General features: G+C 35.8%; 1 protein-coding gene across 1 annotated transcript in view; it reads right to left on the minus strand.

Annotated features, from left to right (window-relative positions):
• Window positions 1–226: 226 nt before the first annotated feature.
• Window positions 227–26,076, minus strand: part of HGF (hepatocyte growth factor) — a 58,497-nt gene continuing 32,647 nt past the window's right edge. The window contains exons 8-18 of the mRNA XM_065741593.1: window positions 19,760–19,934; window positions 17,804–17,931; window positions 16,306–16,408; window positions 14,550–14,689; window positions 10,542–10,580; window positions 9,967–10,063; window positions 7,048–7,122; window positions 6,290–6,436; window positions 5,480–5,586; window positions 3,562–3,707; window positions 227–584 (exon numbers count right to left, since the gene is read on the minus strand). Of these exons, the coding sequence (XP_065597665.1) occupies window positions 414–584; window positions 3,562–3,707; window positions 5,480–5,586; window positions 6,290–6,436; window positions 7,048–7,122; window positions 9,967–10,063; window positions 10,542–10,580; window positions 14,550–14,689; window positions 16,306–16,408; window positions 17,804–17,931; window positions 19,760–19,934 (1,328 nt within the window). The 3' untranslated portion in view covers window positions 227–413. The remainder of the gene's footprint in view (window positions 585–3,561; window positions 3,708–5,479; window positions 5,587–6,289; window positions 6,437–7,047; window positions 7,123–9,966; window positions 10,064–10,541; window positions 10,581–14,549; window positions 14,690–16,305; window positions 16,409–17,803; window positions 17,932–19,759; window positions 19,935–26,076) is intronic.

The following is a 26,076-nucleotide window of genomic DNA, read 5'->3' on the forward strand; positions in this document are numbered from 1 at the left end:
CCAGTAGAAATTTTGTTATATCTGATGAGAAGTGTATGGCTCATAGAAAGAATAAGTTGTGTTAAATAAAGCTATAATATGTTACTCCTTCTAAGATAATCTGAAGAGCAGCATAAAAGAGGTCATATGATCTTTTTCTACAAAACCATTAATCATCCAGTAATAATATCTTTGCAAAATTGTTTACCCATTCAAGTATCTTCAGGAGATATGTCACCATACTTGCATATACTGTAAGTTACTTCAATATTTATAAAACAACACTGATAGACAAAACACCGATAACACCCATAAATATTAAAAGAAATTCAACAAACTTGACTATCAAGTAGTTTAAAAATGGTTGATCATTACATTACACCTTAATTCTATGCTGTCCAAAATATCTCTGTAAATGGAAGCTGTTGAGTTCTTCAGGGTCTTCTGTAGGTCATCATAATCTTGTGTATCCACCGGGAGTAATATGAAACTCGAACAAAAATCCCTGGACGATTTCGGATGGCACACCCACGGCCGGGAACGATGACACCCACTACTATTTTTAGCCTGTTTTGTTCACAGACCAATGGACCACCATAATCACGCTAGGGGGGAAAAAAGTAAATAAATAATAAGAAGTCACCAAAAATGCTGCAAGACACAGTGCCACAGTGCCCATCTGTCCCCTACTGCCTGGTTTCTGTTGGGTTGGGCACAGTTCAATGAACTGGTAATGGAATTATCTTTACCATAGGACAAACCCCAGTCTTTAATATCTTTTTCACAACCAGAAATTATATGAACTAACATTAAAGTACTCTTTCATTTATTCATATGCAAGTAAACCTTATTTACATATAATTCTAACGAGTTCAGACTACAAGCTCTTATTCTGTTTCAGCTACCTGTAAGTACAATATTTCTTTTATAATGAGGATAAAGTGAGTTGACTAATACATATATTATTTGTGATATCAGTCTTTTCTTCAAAGACTACTGAGAGTAGTAACTATCATTACTATGCATCTGATCATCTATTGTATTCCAGCACCCATGATGAGAATCTATGAACTAATCGGACACATAAAATTTAAAAAAAGTAATATTTTGTAGAGAAAGAAACATGATTTGTTTAATCACTCATGGTCAGTAGTCTGAGAGTATGAGACACATATGCATGTATGTGTCAACTGATGTATGTATTCAACTGAAATTTGCTGTATGTCCAATTAATATCAGGGACACACTCAGCACTAAAGTCATCCAGTTAAAACAGAGTGAAACTGTAATTTAGTTACATTCACATAGATTTTAGACTTGAACACAGACACTGCATTTTTTTATCCAGCCAAAACTGTATCTAGCCAATCAGTACCAAATTAGGCAGTAAATGTTTGTATTGGGTAGGGAAACACAAAATCAAAAGACAAAGGCTAGCAATTAACATTGCTTTTTTTTGCTCTGGTTCTCTAGAAAAATGACAATGCTTGGCCTATATTTGTTTTAACAAACAAAAGATTTGATTTGACTGATAACAATCATGAGGTAGATAGCTCTTGAGGAGTAGTAGTGGTTGTAGGCCTCATGTAAGGATGAGGATTTGGCTGTGTGCATGTGTAGTTTATGTTGGCTAGGCAAAATAGTACAAAGTAGATCAGCCCTTGGGAGATTATCACAGTTATTGCCCTGAGAATTATCAGAGGGTTTGGATTATTCTTGCAGCAATGACTAAACTCATGCAGAATACAGATGAATAAGCAAAGAGGGATTTTAAATCTGTGTGCCATAGACAGATTGAGAAGATCATCAGTGTGCCTCTGATTAGGCACACTAAATTAGGTCTAGGCTTAGAAAAAGAAAATGCAGGTGGTAACCTGTATGCTACACATGTAGTAAGGTAAACCTGTATGATACACAATACTTGCCTAATTTGAGTAGTAGGGCAGTGAATAGTATTGTGCCAGCAATAGGGAGCTTTTACATGGACTTTGGGGAGTCATAGGTGTAGGCCATGTAGTGGGGCTTTTACTATGAAATTGTAATTAGATACATTCTCATAGATTGGGGACTTGAACACAGACACTGTAATTTTAATCCAGGTGAAATTTATACCGAATCTCCAAACTAGCTGGAAAACTAGTCAGTAAATGTTTGTATCACATAGTGAGATGCTGTTTCAAAAAATAACAGCTAATGTTTAACACTCTTCTCTGGCTCAGCAGACAAACAATAATGTGCCTGATCTAGGGGTTGGCAACTCTGCCCATGGTAGGGGACTGAAACTAGAGAAACTTTGAGGTTCCTTCCAACACAAGCCATTCTGTGATTCTGTGATGTTTGACCTTTATTTCCTTTTTATTTTATTTTTTTACTTCTATATGGCAGCAGATTATAAACAATAAAGAATTGTCAATATCATCAAAGCTGTTCATAAAACACTTTCAAGTGTGGCGTTTTATCTGCCAATCTGATTTTGTTTCTCTGCTTGTTCTTTAGTGAGGAAAGTGGCTTCAAAGCAAAACTCAGGGAGTGGAAAACCATGCATTGATTAAGACGGATTGCTAATATTAATCAGTCAATTTCTCATTGTAAGGGAAGACAAAGTGCAGGATCCCCAGCAGGCTTTCATCCAGATGATTCATTTATAAACCTTAACATGTCTAAGAGCTCATCTAGGACGAAATATTTTATTTTTAAGAAAAAAAGAAGTATTTATAAAGTGGATCCTATGATATATTAATAGTAAATGGAACAGACTTCATCTTGGTGAACTGTTTTTTTTATGGTGTGATACTACCTGTGGGTATGGAGAATTTCACATTAGTGTTAAGTAACCATCTCTTTTTCTCCAGATATTAAATGTATAATGGTACTCAGGACTTCCAGACATCATCTCATCAGGCAGATTTTCAACACGAAAAAGAAGATATCTTCCTATAATGAATGATTTATAGCATCTCTTCTCAGATGTCTATTCTCCAACAACACTAGTCCCAAGAAAATCAAATGTATTAAACTACTCTTACCGAAGCATCACCTTTCTCTACTCACTGAGATATTTCTCAGACTTTCTCAGGGAGATAAAATTCCTCACTTCTGTAATACTATATTTCATTATCTTTTCATTTACTTCATAACTTTATTAACTCTACTGAGCAGTGAACTTTTTTTTTTTGGGTGGGGGGATGTTACTTGGAAATCCTCATCTAGCTAAGAAGCTCAATTTACTCAAATCTTTTTTTTCTGCTCAATCAAATATATTGCTGTTTTGTTAGACCTTATTACAATTTAGACCTTATTATAAAGAAGACAAATTTATCTCAGTCTAGCAAGGTGTTTGGACACCTGAGTATATTTAACGTGAGTAGTAGCACAGTGTAACTGAGGAAAGAAACCTCTTTCCACAGTGTAGCAGCAAATAGATCATTAGAAACAGAAATCATTTTCCAATACAAAAGATTCGTATATATTTTTAGTGTACAAATTTCATGTAGAGAGAATAATTATCTAAAAAGTTATGTCCCAGAAAGTAAAACCAAGGATGATGTCTCCTAAAACATTCTTAGGAAATGTAGTATTTACCTCACAAGGACCAGCACCAATCGTTTCAGCCACAGCACAGATTTCTGACTCATTCACAGTGATCTTCCCTTTGAGATATTGGTTGCATTTCTCATTTCCCAAAATAAACAGGTTTGCTACCCGGAGAAGGCCGTCATAGTTAGCTACTGGGATTGAAAAGACAATAAAGACTGCATTCTATTTTAGGAAAAAAAAAAGATACTGAATATGCAATGCGGATGAACATACTTGCACATCTTAACTCACTGTACTTTTTCCTGACTATTCATATTTTCATTTAATTTCACTGTTATCTATAATTTTTCCTTTAAGGATTTTTCATATTTGCTACAAACAAAATTTGCAATAAATGTGCTCGGTGTGTATGTCTCTTCAGTTCTCTGAGGATATCTGAAGAGGATTTTAGTATTGAAAGACAGGGATAGATTCTACTGTCAGCTTTCTTTGGCATATCACAGAAATCAGGACAAGTGTGAAATGTTGTCTCTCCTGTAAGCAGAGGGAGGATTTCACTGCCTGCCTTAAACAAGGGTTAACATGTAATGGTGGCTGCTATGGCCTAAGGAATGACACATAACTTGAAAAATACCATAGTAGTATAGGGTTTTTCTTGTTCAGTGTTGGCTCAGCTACACTGATTTTGTACTTGCAAGAACAGAGCCACAGCAGGTTGAGGGAGGTGATCTCCCTGTACTCTGCTCCGGTGAGGTCTCACCTGGAGTGCCGTGTCCGGTTCTTGGTTCCCTGAGACAAAAAAGAGAGATCTCCTTAAAAAAGTCCAGCGGAGGTCTACAAAGACGGTTAAGGGAGTGGAAAGGCTGAGAGACCTGGGTCTGCTCAGACTTGAGAAAAGAAGACTCAGAGAGGATTTGATTCATGTTTATAAATATCTAAGAAGTGGGAGGCAAAGGGACGAAGCTGGACTCTTAAACTGAGCTTTCTTGTGATGCTGCACCATGCCCCGGCCCTACTTCCCTTAGACAGCTGTTGTCCAAACAGATGGTAATTTTATACGATCATGCTGGGAACATTAAATGCAGTCATCTAGGAGAGAGTTGGCACTGATTATTTGCCTCCCACTAAGAAAGTGGAGTAATGCTTACAAGGAAGAGAACCTTAGACTTGCAATGATGCTTCTGCTCTGATTTCAGGACAGCGTGAGTAGTTTGCTGCTGCTTACTAAGGATCTGTGGCAAAATGGCATTTGAGCACAATAATATTGCAGTAATTATTGTTAACTGGCAGCTATTAACTTTATCATCAACACATCATTAACCAGGTATAATATTTACCAGACTAAATAAATGTCTCTTCACCAACATATCTGTATCTACTTCACACAAAATCTGTGTTTAGTAAATGTTAGTAAGGTTACAAAGTCAAGTACTCTAGAGTTAGGACATGCCAGACTTAGTGCTACCTATGAATCCTTATTACACATTGTGTACATTAATTATCTTAATGTGATATGATTCTGTATTATTTTTTTCCACCAGGTGGCCTGCTTTGAGATGAAGAAATAATCATGTAGATGAATCAGAATTTTTCACAACAGGCTTAGAATTCTTCAAATCAATTATGCCAGATTTTTCAAATATGTAAATTGATCTTTTGTTTGTTTGTTTGTTTTCTGTTTGTTCTTTGAAATGTTTGAATCATTTTGTCTGCTCTCAAGAGAAAAGAAAATAAATAAAATAATGGATTAATAGAAAATATTTCGTGTTAATTTATCTTAGATACAATGCACAAAGACTTACAAAATTAAAAAAAAAAAAAAAAACGCTTGAAACTACATTTCTCAATGAAAAGTTTTGGACAAGTGTGGCATCAGGCAATACCAGCAGCCTCACCTATAATGACAAGAGGAAGGAAGTAAGCTGTCAACGTATTCATTTAGTTTTTAAAAATAATTTCTTACATCCAGTGTATCCCCATCCATAAACACTGCAACTGGTCTTCTCTGGAATGGTACATCCAGAAATGGGCAATCGGATTATTTCTACAAAATTTGTCAAAATGGCAGGTCTGAAAAGAAAAAACAAACAATAGACATGATAGACTGTATTTCACCAAGACTATCTTTAAAATAATATTCACAGCAATTAAAAATTGTGCCAGTTCTTTTCCTTTCTTTTCCATCTTTGAAGAATATGATGGATTCTTCTACTTATTTTGCGTGTTACACTTTTGAAATATCAAAAGATTTCTTGAAATGCTGTCACCACTCTTATCTTGTTTAACTTGTCTTTTCATCTTAAAAGTAAGTAATGATGACATTCCATTTGAATATAGTTTTTGAATAGCTTTTTTAACACAGAGAAAGTTTGAAAGTTTATATGTAAACAGATAACATAGTTGCAATCTGCTATTTACTTTACAAATGAAAATCAGATACAAGTCAATGAATATTAAAATAAATAAATCGAACTATAAACCTGGTAATCAGGAAAAAAAGACAAGCATGATTTTTCAGAAGTAGACTCTGATTTCTGAGTAAAAGAGCCACCATTTCTGGATATTTCAAGTGAAATTCATTCACTTAATATATTCGTGCTTATGTGGTAGTATTCAGAAACAACTGGCACGAACATCTTATAATTGGAAGTTTATCCTATAAAGATGTCATCCACAGTACCACAACAATACAGAACTGAATTTGCAATTCTTATTTAGGATGAATTTCATTCAGTAGCTGAAAATCCTGGAATTAGCAATAGTAGCTACTAACCTGCTAAGTTTCAGTAACACCAGATCTGATCCTGCAGGACCATATACCAGCTGGGAGATATTCCGAACTTGCCTGTGCTTCTCTTCTCCCTTTCCTTTGATATTATGGACTCCAAGCCAGGCTTTGTAGTCTTTCAGATCTTTGTAACTAAATTAGGCAAAGTAAGTTAGGATTTTGCTACATGAATAATAAAATAACCCCCCAAAAGCTCTGCTTAACATAATTATACTAGCAGATCGTAACTAACACTCACTAGAAGTCAGTTCACACTGCCAATTTCCATTCCAAAATCAACATCCTCAAATATAAGATTTTGGTCTGAAGCCACTGCATAATTTCATCATTAACTGTGACTAAAATGTTATTTTGTTTGCTACAAGTATGCAAGCATTTAAATCTTTGGAAAGTGTGAACCTTCAAACTTTTCAAAGTTTGCTGAAGACTTCTATTTTATTCTGTCCAGTCAGAAAAAGCATGAGATTATTCCCATAAAGGGGTAAAGAGGCAACTGTGTAACTACGACACTTGGACAAGGTTTGTACTTCTGTGTAGAACAGCCAGACTTCTTTTAGATTACAACAATAATAACTGAAAATGACAAGGCCTTTCAGGAAGTTTGACATCAGAAGAGCAGTGATAAACAGGATTGAAAACTGCTGCATTTAAATGCAAGTGGTTTTATTTATATTATTTTGTTTTATTTATAATTTTATTGAAATGCACGTATTTCAGTATTGCAAGACTACAGAATACTGTACCGAGAAGGGAAACACTGCCTTGCTGTGAGAACCCACTCTTCCTTTACCAGAGTACCTCCACAGATATGCTTATTCCTGTAAAATAAATATATAAATACAAAAGTAAGGATATTTTTTTCCTATCTGGACAAAATCTCTAAAGATTATTTCTGGAAGCTTTCATTTAGGTACTCCTTTGGTGCAGGGAAAGGTGGTGGAATGGAAGCCTTTGAAAACATTTCACTGTCTCTTTGCCATACAGTTTGAATACATGTGGTAGCATAGCTTAGCAGATTTGCTCCAGATCTGCATGAGCCAAGAGAAAATCAGTGGTTTCAGAATTGGTTCTATGTTGAGGGGTATTTTAATTAATATTTTAAAAGTGGATCTTTTCTAATAGGAATAGCACTGAAACATTCAGGCAAGTCCCCAGTCTGCCACCACATGTAAACAACATTTTTCAACTAGGTATTATTCAAAGCATTGACCTCTAGGTGGAGAGTTAATATTTGTTTACCAGTCCTGTGAGATTTCTGTCCCCACATACTTCAGTTGGAAACAATCTGCAATGTATGACATCCTACACATGATTACAGAAAATCTGCAGCATAATATATCAAGTAAAACTAAAACAATTAAACTTGACAGTTTGTTCAGAAATAAAGATGACTATGGAATGCAGATTAATTAGTTTCCTTCTTTTTGCCTCTGAAGTCACATTTATTTTCTACCGCTCTTTAAAAAAATGAATCACAATTGTCAGTGATTTGTGAAAAACTTAAAATCTCACCATTTATAAATTCAAACCGACAAATGTTCAATACTTTGCAAGAAATGGTGGAAGGAGCCCAGAGTTCAAAGAAAACAGAACAGAGGTGCTTGTTTGCTTTTATTGTGCTGGTTTTTTTTTTGTTTGTTTTTATTTTTCTGCATTTCATTTTGGGGGGGGGGAGGATGGGGGTGGGAATGGTGAGTTGGAGGAGGGAGTGATATGGAGTTATTTTTTGTTGTGTTTTGATTGAAGAACAAACTACATAGTCCAAAAGGCTGGATTCTTTATAAAATCATGATTCTAAGCAACCTGGTCCAGAGAGAGGTGTCCCTGCCATTAGCATCCTAAAGGTTCCTTCCAACCCAAACCATTCTATGATTCTATGATTCCCAGTTTTATTATAAACATTTCACAAAAAGGATTATATGTGTGTATTTCAATTCACTGTTCACCAATGTAACTTCACAAGATTGCATTTTGTGCTTTACAAGACTGAACAGTACGAAGAGAAATGGTAAGCCTCTTATTTAAACAAATCACAAATCCAGAACTGATTTCCTGAAATGAATGAAATTTCTCCAAATATATTTAAATATTCCTCATAACAGAATCCGCATCAGATATTTAGGAAAATATATCATTACTTAATTTCACGTTCATAAGTGGACCCCGACTGTCAAATTTGTAAGCATCAGTAAGAATTTGCCATTGCAGTTCCATTTTGAGGTGTACAGTTGTTGTTTTTTTTTTTTTTTTTTTGTAGAATAAAAGTTAGGATACAGCATAATTTATGAAACTCTTTAAGCCTGGAGTCATAAGGTATTGTTTCAGACGATAGGCTATCTGATTCCCTGGTAGCAATACACAATAAAAGTACATTTTTATGCCCATATGTAATACTTCAAAATCTACTTTTCTGCTGGAGCATTTCAGGAATCTCTTTTTTCACAAAAGAATCTTCAGTTTTTTATCCAGTCATCTGCTTAGTGGAACTCTGTAGTATAGCACAAAATCTGTTTTCAATTAGCTTTACATTAGCTATTTAAATTTTAGACACCCAGGTATAATTCCCCTTTCCTGGCAAAATGTTCCCCAGTCATCAAGGTGGCTTTAAAACCAGAGGCAAGATAAGCTTTTCCACAGAGATTCAGCATTCCAGCCCCCCTATCTGTTTATTTAGTCTTATGATGTTACTCTAGATATTTATTGCTGGACTATCTGCTAAACTTTTAGAATGTTCTAGTTCTGGTCTGTGCCCAGGAGCTGGAAACATTACCAGGACTGGTAAGGACTCCTGGGATTTCTTCAGCAGTGAAGTAATGCAGAAAATAGATTTTTTGTCATCTTTTTCCCTGAATATTGGTGGAGATCTATTTCACAACACAGTTTTTAACAGGGTAGCAAAACATAAGCTAATAGTAATGATCTGTGTTTTAATTTCTACTAGTAGACCTGGAAAAAAAAGATGCATGAGATCTATTTCTTCTTATTCATTAATTCTTCTTATTCATTAATTCTTCTTATTCAAGTAATTCACACTTCTAGCTGATGAGCTATGAACAGAAGAGGCAACAATTCTATATTCTGGCTTTTACACAGTAGCAAACTAAGATCTGCCATAATGTAATACACATTTCCAGATGTACATGTAAGGATCTTATTTTATGGAGTGAAACAGATCTCCTTAAAGCCCCTACTTATTTTTTAATACAAAATACAATTTAATTGCATGCAATGATATGAGCAGAAAGCTAAATTAGACATGGGTATATATCCCGAATCCATACCTAAATACTGTGCTGTTAAAAAAGTAAACATTAACATGGAACTTAATTTTCTTACAACAACCTATAAAATAAACAGTTTAAGGCTAGATGTGGAGCCAATGATGTGAAAAGGTATGCAGCTGCCAATCTAAAGAGCAGAATGCTATGGATGCTTTAGAAGCTCATATGTGTAACTTAGCAATAATGAACATACAACCTTTTCACTGGCAGAGCAATTTATAACAAGATGGAATCACCAGATGTTCCAGGAATGCTAATTTTTAAATGTCTTACAGGATTTAACTACAGTCTAGAAGTATCCTTATTCCAGTCATTGTTTTCTACAGTTAAAAACAAACATCCTACTAAATGCATTGTCCTTTTTATAAAAATGATAGTTACCTGTATGTCAAACTAACCACCCATCCTTCATTAGTCTGTGTTGGGATTCCATTTACAACTCTCAAATGTTTAGTTGAAGCACAAGGAATGACAGTATCTGAAAGCAGGTCCAGAGATCACATTTTACTAAAAACAGCGGTAGGAAACCTGTACAGTTACACATAAGGACCACAAGAAGGTCAATGTTTATCATGGATAGGGTATTCTTTTCTGAGCTAATGAAGTATATTTCTAAATTATCAAAACTACTTCGGTGAAGTTGGGTTCATTCCATATTGATTCAGTCAGGAATATTAAAAAAAAACCATTTTTAAATTTATTAAAAACATTTACATATCTACAATGCAAATAATGAAAGTTGTTACCATATCTCACCCCTTGCAAGAAAGAAAGGTGAGAATAAAAAACACAATAAAGCTGTTCTACATTTGCTTTTTGTAAAAATGTATTTTTTTCCCAATATGCTTATCTAATATCTTTAACTGTTCACTTTTTTCCTTCCCAGTCAGAAACAAATGGCTAGTCTTGGAGGATAAAATACATGCCATGCACAGTAAATCAGCAAACTTACTTACCATCCAAACTGGTTGTAGTAGGAGTTGTGTCACCATCACCTAGACAGACAAATAAGATATCCTTAATACAAAATTAAAACACATCTTAAACTTGAATACAGTCATAATAAACAGCAAAGGGCATATTTTTAATTCTAATATTTCACAAAGTTTAAAAAATCAGTGTTTTCATTAATACTCTATAAAAGTACAATTTGATAAGATTTAATGAGATTGAAGAATTTAATTCCAGTAGAATGGAGTAAGAATTAAACATTCTGCACTAGGAGTTTCAAGCATTATTCTTCTTGGCTGAATCCTGATTACATCAGTCTATCTGTCATGTTCAGCTTCTAGACTTCAGTTTAACATGACAAGGCAGAGAAAAGAAATGGTGACTTTTCTCTAAGTTTTCAGGAACTGTAGTTTTGAAGAAATTTTCTAATTGCCCTAAATACCGTTGAAACTTCAAAAGTTCTTAAATGTTACATTCAGCAAGAACTTAACTGACTACAGAGAACTGGCCAAGATCTGCAGGCAGAAAATTAGAAATGCTAAAGCCCAGCTTGAAATTAGGCTGGCTACTGCTGTAAAGGAGAACAGGAAACCCTTTTACAAATATATTAACAGCAGGAGAAAAACTAAGGAAAATTTCCCTCCTTTACTCAACGAGGCAGGCAATATAACCACAGATGATAAGGAAAAGGCTGAGGTTCTCAATGCCTTCTTCACATCTGTCTTTAATAAACAGGACAGTTATCCAAATGGTACTTGCCCTGACCTGGAAGTCTGGGACGGGGTGCATAATGCACCCCCTGTGATTCAAGCAGAGACGGTCAGAGATCTTCTCCTCCATCTGAACTCCCACAAGTCCATGGGGCCAGATGGGATCCACCCAAGGGTGCTGAGGGAGCTAGCAGAGGTGATTGCCAAGCCACTTTCTGCCATCTATCAGCATTCCTGGTTATCTGGAGAGGTCCCACAAGATTGGAGGCTTGCCGATGTGACTCCCATCTTCAAGAAAGGCCGTAAGGAAGACCCGGGGAACTACAGGCCTGTCAGCCTGACCTCGGTATCAGGGAAAGTTATGGAACAGATGATATTGAGGGAGATCACACGACACGTGCATGGCAATAAAGGGATCAGACCCAGCCAGCACGGGTTCACCAGGGGCAGGTCGTGCTTGTCCAACCTCATCTCCTTCTATGACTGGGTGACCAGACAGGTAGATGAGGGAAAGGCTGTTGATGTAGTCTACCTGGACTTCAACAAGGCCTTTGACACGGTCTCCCACAGTATTCTCCTAAGGAAACTGGCAGCCCGTGGTGTGGACAGGTTCACTCTTCTCTGGGTGGAGAACTGGCTGGAGGGCCGTGCCCAGAGGGTAGTGGTTAATGGAGTTAAGTCCAGCTGGCGTCCTGTAACGAGTGGTGTCCCCCAAGGGTCAGTTTTGGGGCCCATCTTGTTTAATATCTTTATTGATGACCTAGACGAGGGAATTGAGTGTACCCTCAGTAAGTTTGCAGATGACACAAAGCTGGGAGGATGTGTCAAACTGCCTGAGGGTAGGGAGGCCCTTCAGAGGGATTTGGATAGGCTGAACAGCTGGGCTGAGCAAAATGGGATGAGGTTCAATAAGACCAAGTGCCGGGTCCTGCACTTTGGCCACAATAACCCCATGCAATGCTATAGGCTTGGGGCAGAATGGCTTGAAGAATGTGGAGAGGAAAAGGACCTGGGGGTGTTGGTTGATGCTCGGCTCAACATGAGCCGGCAGTGTGCCCAGGTGGCTAAGAAGGCCAACAGCATCCTGGCCTGTATTAGAAATAGTGTAGCCAGCAGGAGCAGGGAGGTGATCATCCCCCTGTACTCAGCTCTGGTACGGCCACACCTCGAGTACTGTGTTCAGTTTTGGGCCCCTCACTACAAGAAGGACATTGAGGCCCTGGAGCGTGTTCAGAGAAGGGCAACAAAACTGGTGAGGGGCCTGGAGCACAAGTCTTATGAGGAGCGGCTGAGGGAGCTGGGATTGTTTAGTCTGGAGAAGAGGAGGCTCAGAGGAGACCTTATTGCACTCTACCACTTCCTGAAGGGGGGTTGTGGTGAGGAGGGGGTAGGCCTCTTCTCCCTGATAAGTAATGACAGGACGAGAGGGAATGGCCACAAGTTGCACCAGGGAAGATTTAGATTAGATTTGAGGAAGATTTTTTTCTCTGAAAGAGTGGTCAGGCACTGGAATGGCCTGCCTAGGGAGGTGGTTGAGGCACCATCCCTAGCGCTGTTCAAGAAGCGTTTAGATGAGGTGCTAAAGGACTTAATTTAGTAGTTGGGTAGAGATAGTGATAGGAGGATGGTTGGACTAGATGATCTTATAGGTCCTTTCCAACCTTATGAACTTATGAACTTATGAACTTATGAACTCTATAAGGATGTGCTCCCCAAATTTTGGCTTTGTTCTTCCATCTAGTCCAAGTCACAGTGCAGTTACAATAAGGTTACTTAAATTTTATTTGGAAGTTTTGCCTTCAGTAAAGTCTATCGTGTGGCCCAGAGGTATGAGCTAGATGTATGGGTGCAGCTGCTAAAATTTGAATGACCAGATGTTGAAATGTCTCATCTAACTGCATTTCCATCATTATCTGTATGTATATGTAAATTATGTGGTTATATACATAGTTAATTTCTATGGGTATGAATATGCACATGTATTTATATGTATATGTGTATGTACATTTACAGACAGCACAGTTTGAACATTCTGGGTAAAGGCACCAAGTAGTAATAATCTAATTACAAATATATACTAAACTGCTTACTAGTATGTAAGCAAGCTACTCGTTGTTTAAAACTAGTTCACACAACTTACAGCCATAAAATAGACATATTCAAGTGTTGGCATTTGAATCCAGAAATCATCATACTCACCACTACTGTCAATACAAACTTAACTTTACAAATGTCTTTTGTGAATATTTCGGAACAGATTATAATATATATATTATAATAAAATATAAAATAAAATAAATATATAATCTATTTAGGAATAGATTAATTGAGATTAAGAACTTAGAATGAGTGAATAAGCTTTATATTCCTTCAGTTAATGTTCTTTGTTTACGTAACCTTTTGCACAATTTGTTTACTCTTCACAGAAATTAAAAAAAAATAAACTACAACTTCTTATATTATCTCTTCGAGAGAGTAGTTCAGACTATGAGGAAATGCAGCAAATTGCTGCTAGGAATGGATTTAACATTATCCTCAAACTCTAGACATCACAGTCATGTACTCAAAAGCCTAAGTTACCATTTAAATGTCCTCCCAGGAAATACAGTTATGTGATTTAGAATAGGAATTAATGAAAAAAATCTTGAGCCTACATGTGAATTGCACATTTTTGGGCATAAATCTATTTTTTTTCCACCTAGCTCCAGCTTATTACTGAATTCCCCATGTTTTTTATTTCTATTTAGCTAAGCTATGTAGCTTTATAATAAGCAATTTTAAAGGAGAGATTTTCCTGATTTTTGCCAAGAGTGAAATCATCCCACAATCATCCAGTAGCAGGATCTAATATATATAGCACATATTCACATCAGCATATGTATAGTGAGTTATCCTCGCTCTAAACATAAATACAGAACACACAGAAGATAGCTGCTATCCCTGAGTTTCTTAAGGCCATAGCCAGCATTCTGACCACTAGATAATTGTTTGTCTCCATCCAGCCCTTATTCATTAGCTAGATCTGCTGGAGAGTGTTTGATGATCTGTAATAGAGCTTTTAGGGTTCTACTGCATAAATAAGTCTTGAAATCTCCAAGCTGCTTAAGGAAAAGAACTTCTTGTCCATATATTGCAGAAGCAGCTTTCTCCATTCCTTCAGTCATGCACAATTGAGTTACAGTATTTCTGCTGCCACAAATTACAATGGAGATGCATATATATATATATATATATATATGCATGTGACACCATGTCTTCACTGAGAATACAGCTGACAGTGCCTGAGGCATAGTAAGTACTCACATCGAGAAATAGGGCAGTAATCCCAGGGAATGAGAGGATCATCTGTGTAACACCAGGGACCATGAAAATCATCATCTGGATTGCGGCAATAGTTTTTCTTCAGTTTACTAACATCTGGTTCTCTGAATATTTGTATATGCCTATAGGGAAAAAAAAAAAATCAAAGTGCTGAAAAACTTTACGCTATAGCCCAAATTTTCAAAGGTTAAATATTGCTTTGCTGTGCACTGTAATATTAGCTGATTGAGCCTGCAGGTCAGGGTTTAGAGCTGGTTAAAATCAAAGGGAAGCTGAGAAAAAGATTTGCTGGATCTGGCCAACTTTCCTTTGGTTAGTATTTTAAGTATTGAGTCCAGTGGACAGCTGGGAGATTTCTCACTCAAACTCAAATCCACGGATACCTGCAAGTGCAATCTTTAAACTGATTTGAAAAGTGTCTATACTGCATTCAGCAAATCTGCTTGGGAACATAAGTATCTTCTCCCAGCAGATTAGCATTTAGCAGAAGAGAACACTGAATCTGCATAGAAGAAAATTAAACTGCAGCTAATGAAAGCTAACGAAAGGAAGTTACCCAAGCAAAGCAGCAGCCAAGGAGAAAGGTGAACGGTTCAAATTCCAATTATAGGTGACCTAAGCGGCAGACATACACAAAGCATTTAACTAAAAGTGAAAGTCTGGGTGACAATCTGAAGTGGAGAAAGCTGTTTATTGCTATCTGTCAGACAGAAGCATACAGGTTTCTTAAGTTACAGCTGTGCTGCCCTCTGAGCTCATAATCAACCACGTGTGCTACTTCTTGTATACCCAAAACCAGAGTAACTCCTGAGGTGGGACAGATAATTTCCCAGTATTTCCTGGGTGGAACATTAGTGGCAGTAAGGGAAGAAAGGCTGATGTGTACCCATGAGCACACCTGCATCATGCATCCAGTTGGTACAAGGTTCAAAATATTCTTCACAGCTAACTGAAGACTTATCTGAGCTCTCTGACTTCCTGATCTTAAATCTTCTGCTTTAGATAGAAAGTAGGCTGGAATATATATGTTGTCTCTGACCCTGGGTAAGGGAAATAACACACAGTCCAGCCTGTGATACCAGACAGTGCCACAGAAATATGCTTTTTATTACACAGCTTCTCTGAAGGTTCACTTACTGAATTACACTGATCCTATTACTCCTTAAATTTATTTATCTACCCTTCTGAACAGGGACAACACTGAAGATTCTGGAGTGACTTAGGAAGTCTTTTGTAATTTCTGCTGAATCATTTTTACCTTAACAAGTACGGTATAAACAAATTTGCTATTTCCACTGCTTGGATATCAGAAACCAAAGCAACGATACACTATAGAATCTGTAATTTGCTTTAATAGTATTTGATGTCAATGTCATTAGATCATAGACTCAATATTCAATTTCAGTTTGCAAGGAACAAAGAGGAAAATGAAAAGGAAAAAGGGATAGGAAAAAGGAATAGGAAAAAAGGAAAAGGAAAATGAAAAGGAAAAGGAAAATGAAAAGGAAAAGGAAAAGGAAAAGGAAAAGGAAAAGGAAAAGGAAAAGGAAAAGGAAAAGGAAAAGGAAAAGGAAAAGGAAAAGGAAAAGGAAAAGGAAAAGGAAAAGGAAAAAAAGGAAAAGGAAGAGTTCCAGGGCATACGGGGCTATTTTAGAATCACTGAAGTAGAAATTTAGATGCCATCTGGAGGTGGTATTTATTCAGAACTCAATGAACAATCTCTTTTGTATGTACTCACCTACGTAAGTCTTCAATATTCTTGTCCCATGTGGAGCAAGTTAGTCCAAATCTTGTCTTGGATAGATTCCCCATGTAACTCTTTCCATTGCCACGATAACAATCTGAATATGAAATGTTGAGACAAAGAAAAGTAGAAGGTAGCTGTGCAATCCTGAAAAGAAAACTCTTCCTTTCCATCATAAATTCCAATAATTAAATACAAGTTTTACATTTAGCAAGCTTTATGATATAAATCAGACTTCAGTATAAATCAAATCAGAAAGAAAACTTCAGTTTTAGATACATAATCCTTTGCTTGAGACCTTTGTTCTCAGAACAGTAGCATTTTAAATGTCATCTTGTTTAGATAAATTGAGAGATTTTCTTTCATAAGTAAAGTTCTGTATAATTTATAATGGTTGCACCAAATATTTTAAAACTTGTCAAGAGTTTTTTACAAAACAAAGCAAACCCTCTCTTTAATCTTCCCTCCTCAAAAACAGGCTTTCAGCCTGTGTATCTTCAACAGCCTACCTTCATGTAAACTTTGGATATTCGCTACAGTACATAATTCTTGATTTAAGTTCTATTTTAGTAAAATTGAAAAATCTACATGACTTCAGTTTTAATGTAATTCAGAATCTTGCCTGTTGCCTCCAGTAGAAGTCATGTTTAATTCATAAGCTTTAATCACAAGCTTTTCTGAGACTTTTCAAAAGGATTATTTAAAATGAGCATTAAAGACTTTTGTATTAAGCATTTCATTTCATATTCATCAGTATTTTTACTTTTTGATAACTGATACTTAAAAAAAACACCACAGAATGGAAGTCAAAGCAAAATCCTTGCTCTAACTGAACTCTTGCAATAGTGGTTCTTAATATCTTAAGAGATAAATTACCTAAAATCTCAAGTAGATTTTAATATACATGCTGAAGTAAGGTAATAGATTGCAAATATGAGTCTGAGATTATGTCTTGGTTGATATGAGTTTTCAAGAGGCAATAATATTCCTTAGAGAAAGACCAAGACCAAGGCATAGTATGGACTTTACAGACAGATGAATTGGAAGAGAAAAGGCTATAGGAGAAAGCTCATGTGTTTTTCAGCTCAACTTCTTTTAGTCAAGGGGTGTGTAGGGTAAAAAAGGTTCACAGCCTCGTATGCAAATAAAGAAATAAAGTTAACCAAGAAATCATGAAAAACCATCTTGGTTTTGGGAAAGGGCTTCCAAATTAAGAGTTGTAATAGAGTAATGATTAACCTTGTATAAAAATCAGACCGAACAACAAATCTTTGCTGCAATTTCCCTGCTGGAACTGAAACATGAACTGAGAAATGAATCTCATTTACACCATGATGAATCCCAAGTATGCAAATAACACTAAAGCATATCTACACAGGTGTAATGCAGATGAACTGAGATTAGCTTTTCCAGTTTTCATGCTCTCCTATTCACCACAGTGAACAAGTACAGTGTTCACTTAAGGTCATGTTATCACCTTTCCCTCTGTTACCTTGTTCATTTGATACATCACACTTAGGAATCTGGGAGCAATAACCAATCCGGATGTTTGGGTCTGTAGTAAAACACCAGGGTGATTCAGATCCATCTGGATTTCGACAGTAGTTCTCCCTCAAATCCCTATAAAAATAAATATGTTAGCTCACAGCAGACATCACCTAAAAACACTGATGCATTCTATCAGATTTCATTATGAATTAGTAATAATATAGGCTCCTAAAGGTCTGTGCGCAGTGTCAAGTGCGGGGAGCTGAAGAATCAGTAAGAATACAGTGTCCAAAAAGTATAGTAATGAGAAAAGGATTATGGGAATTCATTTTCAATGCACTATGTTTTGACTAGCTGTAAGATAGCATTTGAAGATTAACAAGATTTTCAATATAGCTTATTTTTATTCAGAATTCTCCATCCAAATTTGAATGCAAGCTGACATTGGATACACCTGCAATCCATTACAAGTGCTTTTAAACACAAACACTACCAGAGTGCTTAAAATTTCCTGTGCTTGAATTGTTCTGTTGAGCTGAGAGGAACAAAGTCCTTATGATTGTCAGCGATTCATTTAAGAAACAGAATCTTATAATATGAAAAAAATGTATGTTGAAATCCTATACAGATGTTACATTTAACGTTGGCCACAAGGGAATATATTTAAATGTCTCTTGCAGCTTGAATTAAATAATCAAACCTCTCAAATGTAAGTTTTATTTTTCCATCTTCTGACAGTTGTTGCCATGTTCTCTGCAATGTTATATTTCACTGCATTTTTCCATCTGCATCACTTACTGATAACAGACTATGAAAATAATTGGTCTAATGCTGTAATTCTTCCTCTGTGTTCTGAACATCCATATAAGTGGTTCAGTTGATTTAACTCAATCTATTGGTCTGAATAGCCACTATTCACTGAGACATCAGCTGAATAAAAAGCCTTAAAGATTTTAGCCACTATACTGATAGGGAAATTAGTAAAACCACACAAGGACCAAAAATTGCAGCATAGGTACAGCACAAATTTGATATAAATGGTAGATTGTCTGAGAAACACCTATAGGGTCATGCTCAAGCATAGATTTACAAGTAGATTCAAGATGGTTGTGCAGTTAACTAAGGAGGTTCGAGGTCATTTCCTATTGTTGTCACATTTTCGGTAGATTTGTTACTGCACACAATATTTGATCAACATGCCAAACAATAGAGAAGAGCCTAAAGTATTAAACCTAACTGTTCTACTCAAACAAGGTAATGCTAGAGAGAGAATCTGAACTGAAACTGAAGTTTTTTCTTTACCTTGAAAGATCTGCACCATTAAATCCCTACACAAGTCCACACTGTTATTCAGCCATCAATAAAGACATTTATATACATATAGATATATATGATATTTATAAAGTGCTAATTAGCTAACTTTCTTCTTTACTCAGTGAAAGAAAAGGCCTGAAAGATTATGATTAAGGTAACTGCCTAAAACAAGTAGATAATTCACCTACTGTGAATATGTCTCTCCTTTTATGTAGAGTACAGGAAGCTTAGATCCCTAGAGGTCCTTCAGGTAAAATCAATTTTATTTGTGTAAATACATCAGTAAGTTAATGGAAAAAGGATTAAAGATATGGAAAATAAAAGAAGTGTTGCCAAATATTATAGATACTAAGTATCACCAGATTTATTTCATGAAAAAAAATATTTATTTATTTAAAAAGTATTGCTAAAGTATACTGAAAAACAAAAAAACATATATTTTTACCCCAAATCACCTAAAGCTAATGTTTTGAGATAGGAATAATTTATTTTCCAGTATTCAAATATTTTCCAGCAAGCAGAGTAGATGTATCACTCTGAAGAATTAGGGACAGGGATTCCACAGCCTACTTTGGTAGCATGAAGTTTAGATAAAAGCAGGAGTTGCTCTTTGACCACTGCAGTAACTCCCACTGTCTCTACTCACTTGCACTTGAAGTTCTCAGGAGTAATGTTGTGCTGATGAGGAAACTGGGAATCCCACCGCTGGCACTGGATCCCACTCCATATGGTGTTGACTGTGCCACGGTAGCCCTCGCCCTGCCCCTGGATGCACATTGTTGTCTCAGACACTGTCCCTGTGCTGTTCAGAATGCCCACATCTGAAAATGAAGAGAAGAGATTCTGTTTTCTTTTCTTAAAACTGCGCCTGGATCAGGATGTGGAGTTATAAATCTACATTGCAGTCCAAATTGTGGAATTGATGTCCTTTGTCAATCTGTCAAAGAATAATGATCACCTCTTCCCATTGACAACATCCATGAAATCAAAATGCTCGTTTATGCTAGTTTACCACTTGAAGACCAAGAATCAAAAAGCTGTGTAATGTTTAGAAACTTTTGTTAGATACTTGACTCGTTCTATAATATTGAAAGTCAGGCAATAGTCTTAGTTATTGTTTTCAGTTCAGCAAATATTTTCTCATTTGCTTAGCTTTACACAACTGAGTGACCACCCATGTGCACACTGTTAAATATGTTAAAACATGTTTGCAGGACAAGAATAACCTAGATGGCTTTCTCCAAAGAAGTGCCAAAATATCAAGTCATAGAAAATAAGAACATTGTAGGAAAACAAACAAACAAACAAACAAAAAAAAAAACAACAGATAAATCTTATTCTAAACTAATGTGCTAAATATTCTTTGAAGCTTCTCTTTGTATGCCTCATATAGTTGGAGAAAAAAATAGTCTTGCTTTTGGAAATCAAAGATCATTATTCTCTAAAGAGAGACAAATGTTTTAAAGACCAAGAAATTCATCAGACTCAAGATCTTTTACAGATGTTGATATACTCTGCATTCATTCTGGTGTGGGCTGTCTTGAACTAAATTCAGAAAAACAGTGGTTTCTGAAATGACTCATTCACATAACTTGAAAATCTTTCTATTTCTTATGCAATTTTCATAATTGGAAATTAATGGCACAAATATTGCATCAGCAATATACAAAGTAGTACAAAATTAAAGACACTACATTAATGCTTCTGCAATGTCCCCAAAAGCTCCCAACATAAGATTTTTTTTAAGTAACTGTTCATCTTTTGGTAATTGCTATTGTTCACAAGAATAAATTTATTAATTATCCTAAAGTATTGTTGTCAGCAATAAGTACGTTAATAAACTTTTCAAATTACTTTTCTTCAAATAGTCCAGTGGTTAGAAAAATATTCATGTGTTTTACTGATTATATAGTTCATGCCTACTAACTTCAGCCAGTTCTGTGAACTTGTGGAGAATATGGTTCTTCAGGAAACCAAATGTTGTAACAGATGGGTTTGGTTGATTTGCTGTCTAATCTTCTATGTTAAAGACCACTTTCCTGTCAGAGGATAGCGTCAAGTTGTGCAATTGAATTATACATCTCTACATGATAAAGAAAATTTCCCTTTTTCTCCTCATCTGGGTGATATTTTTGCATCACAGTTTCAAATTAATTTCCTGTCCCAAGGTAATTTGTCTGCAAAGGTTTTCCTGTTACAGTGGGATTGTCAGTTCTAAATTCATTCCAAAATGAAAACTGTGTCAAACGCAGACTTCTGCAGGTTGATAAATGTAATCTGTCCAGTAAGTTCATCAAATTAATCATTAGTATTCATTTTATAAATAATTGGACAACAGCAACAACAACAAAGGACACATTTGTATATCTAATAGAAATACATAGCTGTATGTTTCAGTTTTCTACTGTCAATAACAAATGAAAACAAATTGGAATTATATCCTTACAGATTTCTGAAACTGATTATACTGAACATCACTGTAACACATTCAAATACCTATCTGTTTTTGAAAAAAGATATGCATCACTTTCATTATAAATGAAAAAAAAAAGAAGAAAAATGATGTAAAATTTGGAATAAGAAAGTCAGCCACCAAGATAAATTTCAGCATACATATGGCATCCTGGCTGCATAATACTTCTGAAGTTACTATTGTATAACTCTAGCAGAAGTCTTCCTAATAGTAATCATGCATAAAATTTCAATTTAATGCAAGTTTATCATACTCAAAACAAGCTCTATACAAAGACCTTATTTATTCATATGAAATTAATATTTCAACTGTAATTTTAGAATTAAATATTGTAGTACATCTACTACTCTGTAGTGTCATGCCATTGAAAAACAAGATTGGCTTTTATATATTTTGTCCTTTTTTTATTATTGCATGCCTGAATTGAAACTGCTAGTGCACCAATTGATTTAAGCAATGCTACAGCATTTTTTGTAAAGCTTTCCTTCTCATTCCTCTAAAGATACAGAGCTCACTAAGTGTCTTGACAGTTAACTCTATATCTTGAACATCTTTTACATCATTTTGTGTTAACGTGTTCTCTTTGAATGAACTAACCAGACAAACTTGTCTTTCCCATTATCTTGAATAACGTAAACTTGAATAATAATAACTTGAATACTTGCAAAGCCAAGTCATTGCTGGAAAGCTTTACATTATGATGGCTAAGAGAGAAAATATTTCAGGCTCCATAATGCATTATGGATTAGCTACTCCTATTAGTTTGTGGCACATCTCAATGAGAATTCTAGTAATGAAGAAGATCTTTAAAATATTTTTCAGTTAAAAAATCAATTCTATCATTCCAAAAGTTTTAGAGAAATATGCCTAAATTCTTCTTGTCATACCACCTCTTTTTCCTAGAAACTTCTAGTTTTTGAATTTGAAAAGTGATACAAAAAGCTGTTACTGAAATACAATTTTGAAATTTAAACCTGAAATTCTCATAGCTTTGGTCCTCAGAAATAACCTCTCCCATTCTTTCTTTTGAATCCCAAAACAATCTGAGAAATGATCAAAAAAGGCTTAACAAATTCAGCAGGTCATGTCCACAGACATGATGGGAGTGGTCTCCTTGTACATGGGAACAAAAGGAGGGCTGGACACGCACAGAGACATGCAACAGCTTGGAGAATAATGACTGCCTTATTAGGCATTACAGAGGTGTTCTGCAGACCATAATGCAGTTGCCAAACTTTAAGAAATGTCCAAGTTGACTAAGTCTACAAACTTGTCTTGCTCTCGAGGCTAATTACTCCTGTCTCTCTCACACACACACACACACACACAGCCTAACACCCTAACTCCAAGCATGGATAACAGGCATAGAGAACACTGATGAAAGTCCTGCTTCTGAGAGCACAGTCACTAATTTGCTCGGAAGGACACAAAATGACACCAGAAATCAGTAAGACACCTCATCCATTTCCTCCAAAGTCTGAGCCCCTGGAACACAGTGGGCTTGGTTTTTGTTGTTGTTGTTGTTTGTTTGTTTTTTCAGACAGAAAACCACCATTTATTAAGTTGGAAGGTGAATTTGTGTTCAATACACAATTTCTATGTAGACAGGTACTTTGATATCACATTAGAAATATCTTTACTTTTTTTTGTTCCAGTTCAACATTCTGAACTGATGGAAAAAGTGCTCTCAAAGGAAGACCACATAAAAATCATCTCATGAAAGATTTCTATTTGTGCTTTGTTGATTGACAATTTTTATTCCTGTATAAAACTTCATTATAAACTGAAGAATTTATTAATGTCAGCAGCATTTTGCTACTTTTAAACTTTGATGCAATTATTTTTAAATTCTGCAAGACTCAACCATGCAACTCAAACAGCTGTATTTGAACTTTCATATATTCATGCTGAGGTCTTCAATGAAAATTCAATATTCAGAGGTATCCTTTTTCCACAAAACATTCCTAATTTTGATGTCTCAAACTAAATAACATTATTAATAATGGACAACTCATATATTCATAGATGCTTGAGTAAAGAGCTGTAATGTTATCCAGAGCTTCATGTATAAAGCCACAGAAAGTCTTCTCATTACTGGTTCTCACAGTAATGCCAGCATGAGGGAATCAGCAGGGGCCTTGAGTCATTCTACAGCTGAAGCAACCAGCCAGAAGTAAATCCTGCACAAATATTAGGTCAATGGATAAACTCTGACTAACTTAAAAGAAGGAAGAGATTTTGCAGGACTTTACTGTTCTTTCATGGTAACGCTATCTAAGTATTTTTGGAAAAGATCTGGTTGGAAAAGAAACATAGTCCTAAATGGTTTTTTCAAGAAAAAAAATCTACAATAGCTTACCTAGTTGAAATATTTTTCCTAGTACAAAACTCAACAAAAAGGAAATGTACCCTGAATTATAAAGAGAGATCTTAAAAGGTAAATTTTAGGAGTTCTTTAATCCAGTCTTGAAACAATTCAGAAAACAATAATGTCCCCATGATCAATACAGTTCCACAGGACAGTGATTTTCAGGGAATAAGCTGCTCATACTTAGTTACGTTGCTTCCAGGCATCCCAACCTCAAGCAGTTCAACACACTAGTGTGACAGTTCCTTTCCTTCTGTTTCTTTCAGTGTAATATCATACAGTATGCAAAACATGGAAAAACAAACAAGCAAATGCCGTACTTTTATAGCCTTGAAGAAAAAGGGGTTTGTTTCAATTTGTACTGTCTCACTTAGGATATAAAAGAAAGTGAAGAAATAAATTAGATCCAGGGTCAAGAATCACAATACTGAAGAATACATTATTACCTTGGACCAGCCATTTGTCCTTGAATAGACAGAGACCTTTCTGAGTTGTTCCAACACAAACAACTAAGCTTTAAATCCATATAAATATATTTGTTTTGTTTTGATTCATTCATAATCTTTACCTGGATTCAGATTTTCATTGTTAAATCCCTGCACGTTCAGGAGAGCTTTTAGATCTCACTTTGAAAACTATGCGAGAAAAGATTTAAAGGACCTTCCTTGAGGGAAAGACTCTCTTTAAGAAAATACAGAGTAAAGCAGTTGCAATGCACACTTGAACTCTTCTATTTACTTCTGTTTAAAGCACTCTAATTCAATAAATAACTCCTTAATTAGAACTTCATATTCAAATAGGCCATTTAAAACACTGCTTTTAAAATATGGACAATCTAATACTGGTGATTCTCTGACTTCCAAAAACTGCAACTTTTTTTTACATCCAGACTTCTCACTTTGCAGTTTTATCCCTTGACCCCTCCCGTCACACCCAGCATCAAACCCAGACTGTTACTGAAATATTTTAGAACACTGAAGTCTCCAGTTACTGATGCTTACTGTCTATGAGCAATGACAGCAAAGGTTAAATCCGTGCTAAAATCCACTGAGTTGGTTGAAAATCACATAGGCAGCAACTAGACGCTTTCCTTAACATATTAATTGCATGCAGCTCTGCATCTCTCAAACGACTGACATAAGTATTTTTCTACTTTTCTCCTTTCTGTACCAAAGCACCTCTCTACTCTTTAGTTCATCCATATAAATATAGCTATTTTATTATTATTATTTATTTTTCTTTTTTGAAGCATCAATTGTTTCCCACTCCTATCTTTCCTGTAGCCCATATCATCATTTGTGGCCAAGTAATAGCCATTTTCTTTATTTTTCATTTTCTGTCATTGCTTCCATTTCTTCATTTCATCCTACACTTCTTACTGCTATTACAGTTGTCCTTTTATCCTCTCTTCTAACTAAAAATTGTCTCAAGCCAAAACCACAGACACATATGTGAGCAACTTCAAACCAATCCTGGGGTCCCTGAAGTCTTAATCCAGATCCAATTTTTGCAGCTTGAGCCATCTCTAATCCCTAATTGCTCCTGTCATCTCTTTCTCACAGCCTTGGCTGTAAGCCACCATGTTTTATGCTGCCTTCTGTACTTGGAAATAAAGTTACAATGCCCTCCTGTCTCCTTAGTCTTAAAAACATATTTATTTTCTGAATGCTTCCTTCCACTGACTTTTTTTGCTTGAAATTTTGTATATGAGCTGTTGTCAGCATTTTGGCTATAGAGCATACTAGCACTCATGACATGTAGCTAAAACCACAAACAGCATGCTGCCTTGTGGTCACTCCCCCAAAGAGAGGACACCTACGTTTTTGTACAGGGTCCAAGGGTTTGGATTTGCAGAGCACTTTTTCTAATTAGTATTTCTTGTAAAATATATAAACAGTCCTCATCAGAGGAATTAAAAATCTGTGTGGGAATCCAAACCACAAAGCTATAAAGACATATAACACATGATGTTCTCTTTTTAGTGACCGAAATTGTACACAGCCAGAGCGTCAGAAAACAGAGCAGCCACTGAAACCCAGAGTGGTCTAGTGTTTTGAGCTCCCTGCTAGGAGGTGGGAAAACAGTTTTTGTATGTGCCTCAAGAATGACAGAAAACTCAGAA

Source organism: Cyrtonyx montezumae, unplaced genomic scaffold (assembly GCF_038088225.1).
Source record: "Cyrtonyx montezumae isolate F1298 unplaced genomic scaffold, pur_monq_1.0 scaffold_3, whole genome shotgun sequence".
Taxonomy (NCBI): Eukaryota; Metazoa; Chordata; class Aves; order Galliformes; family Odontophoridae; genus Cyrtonyx; species Cyrtonyx montezumae.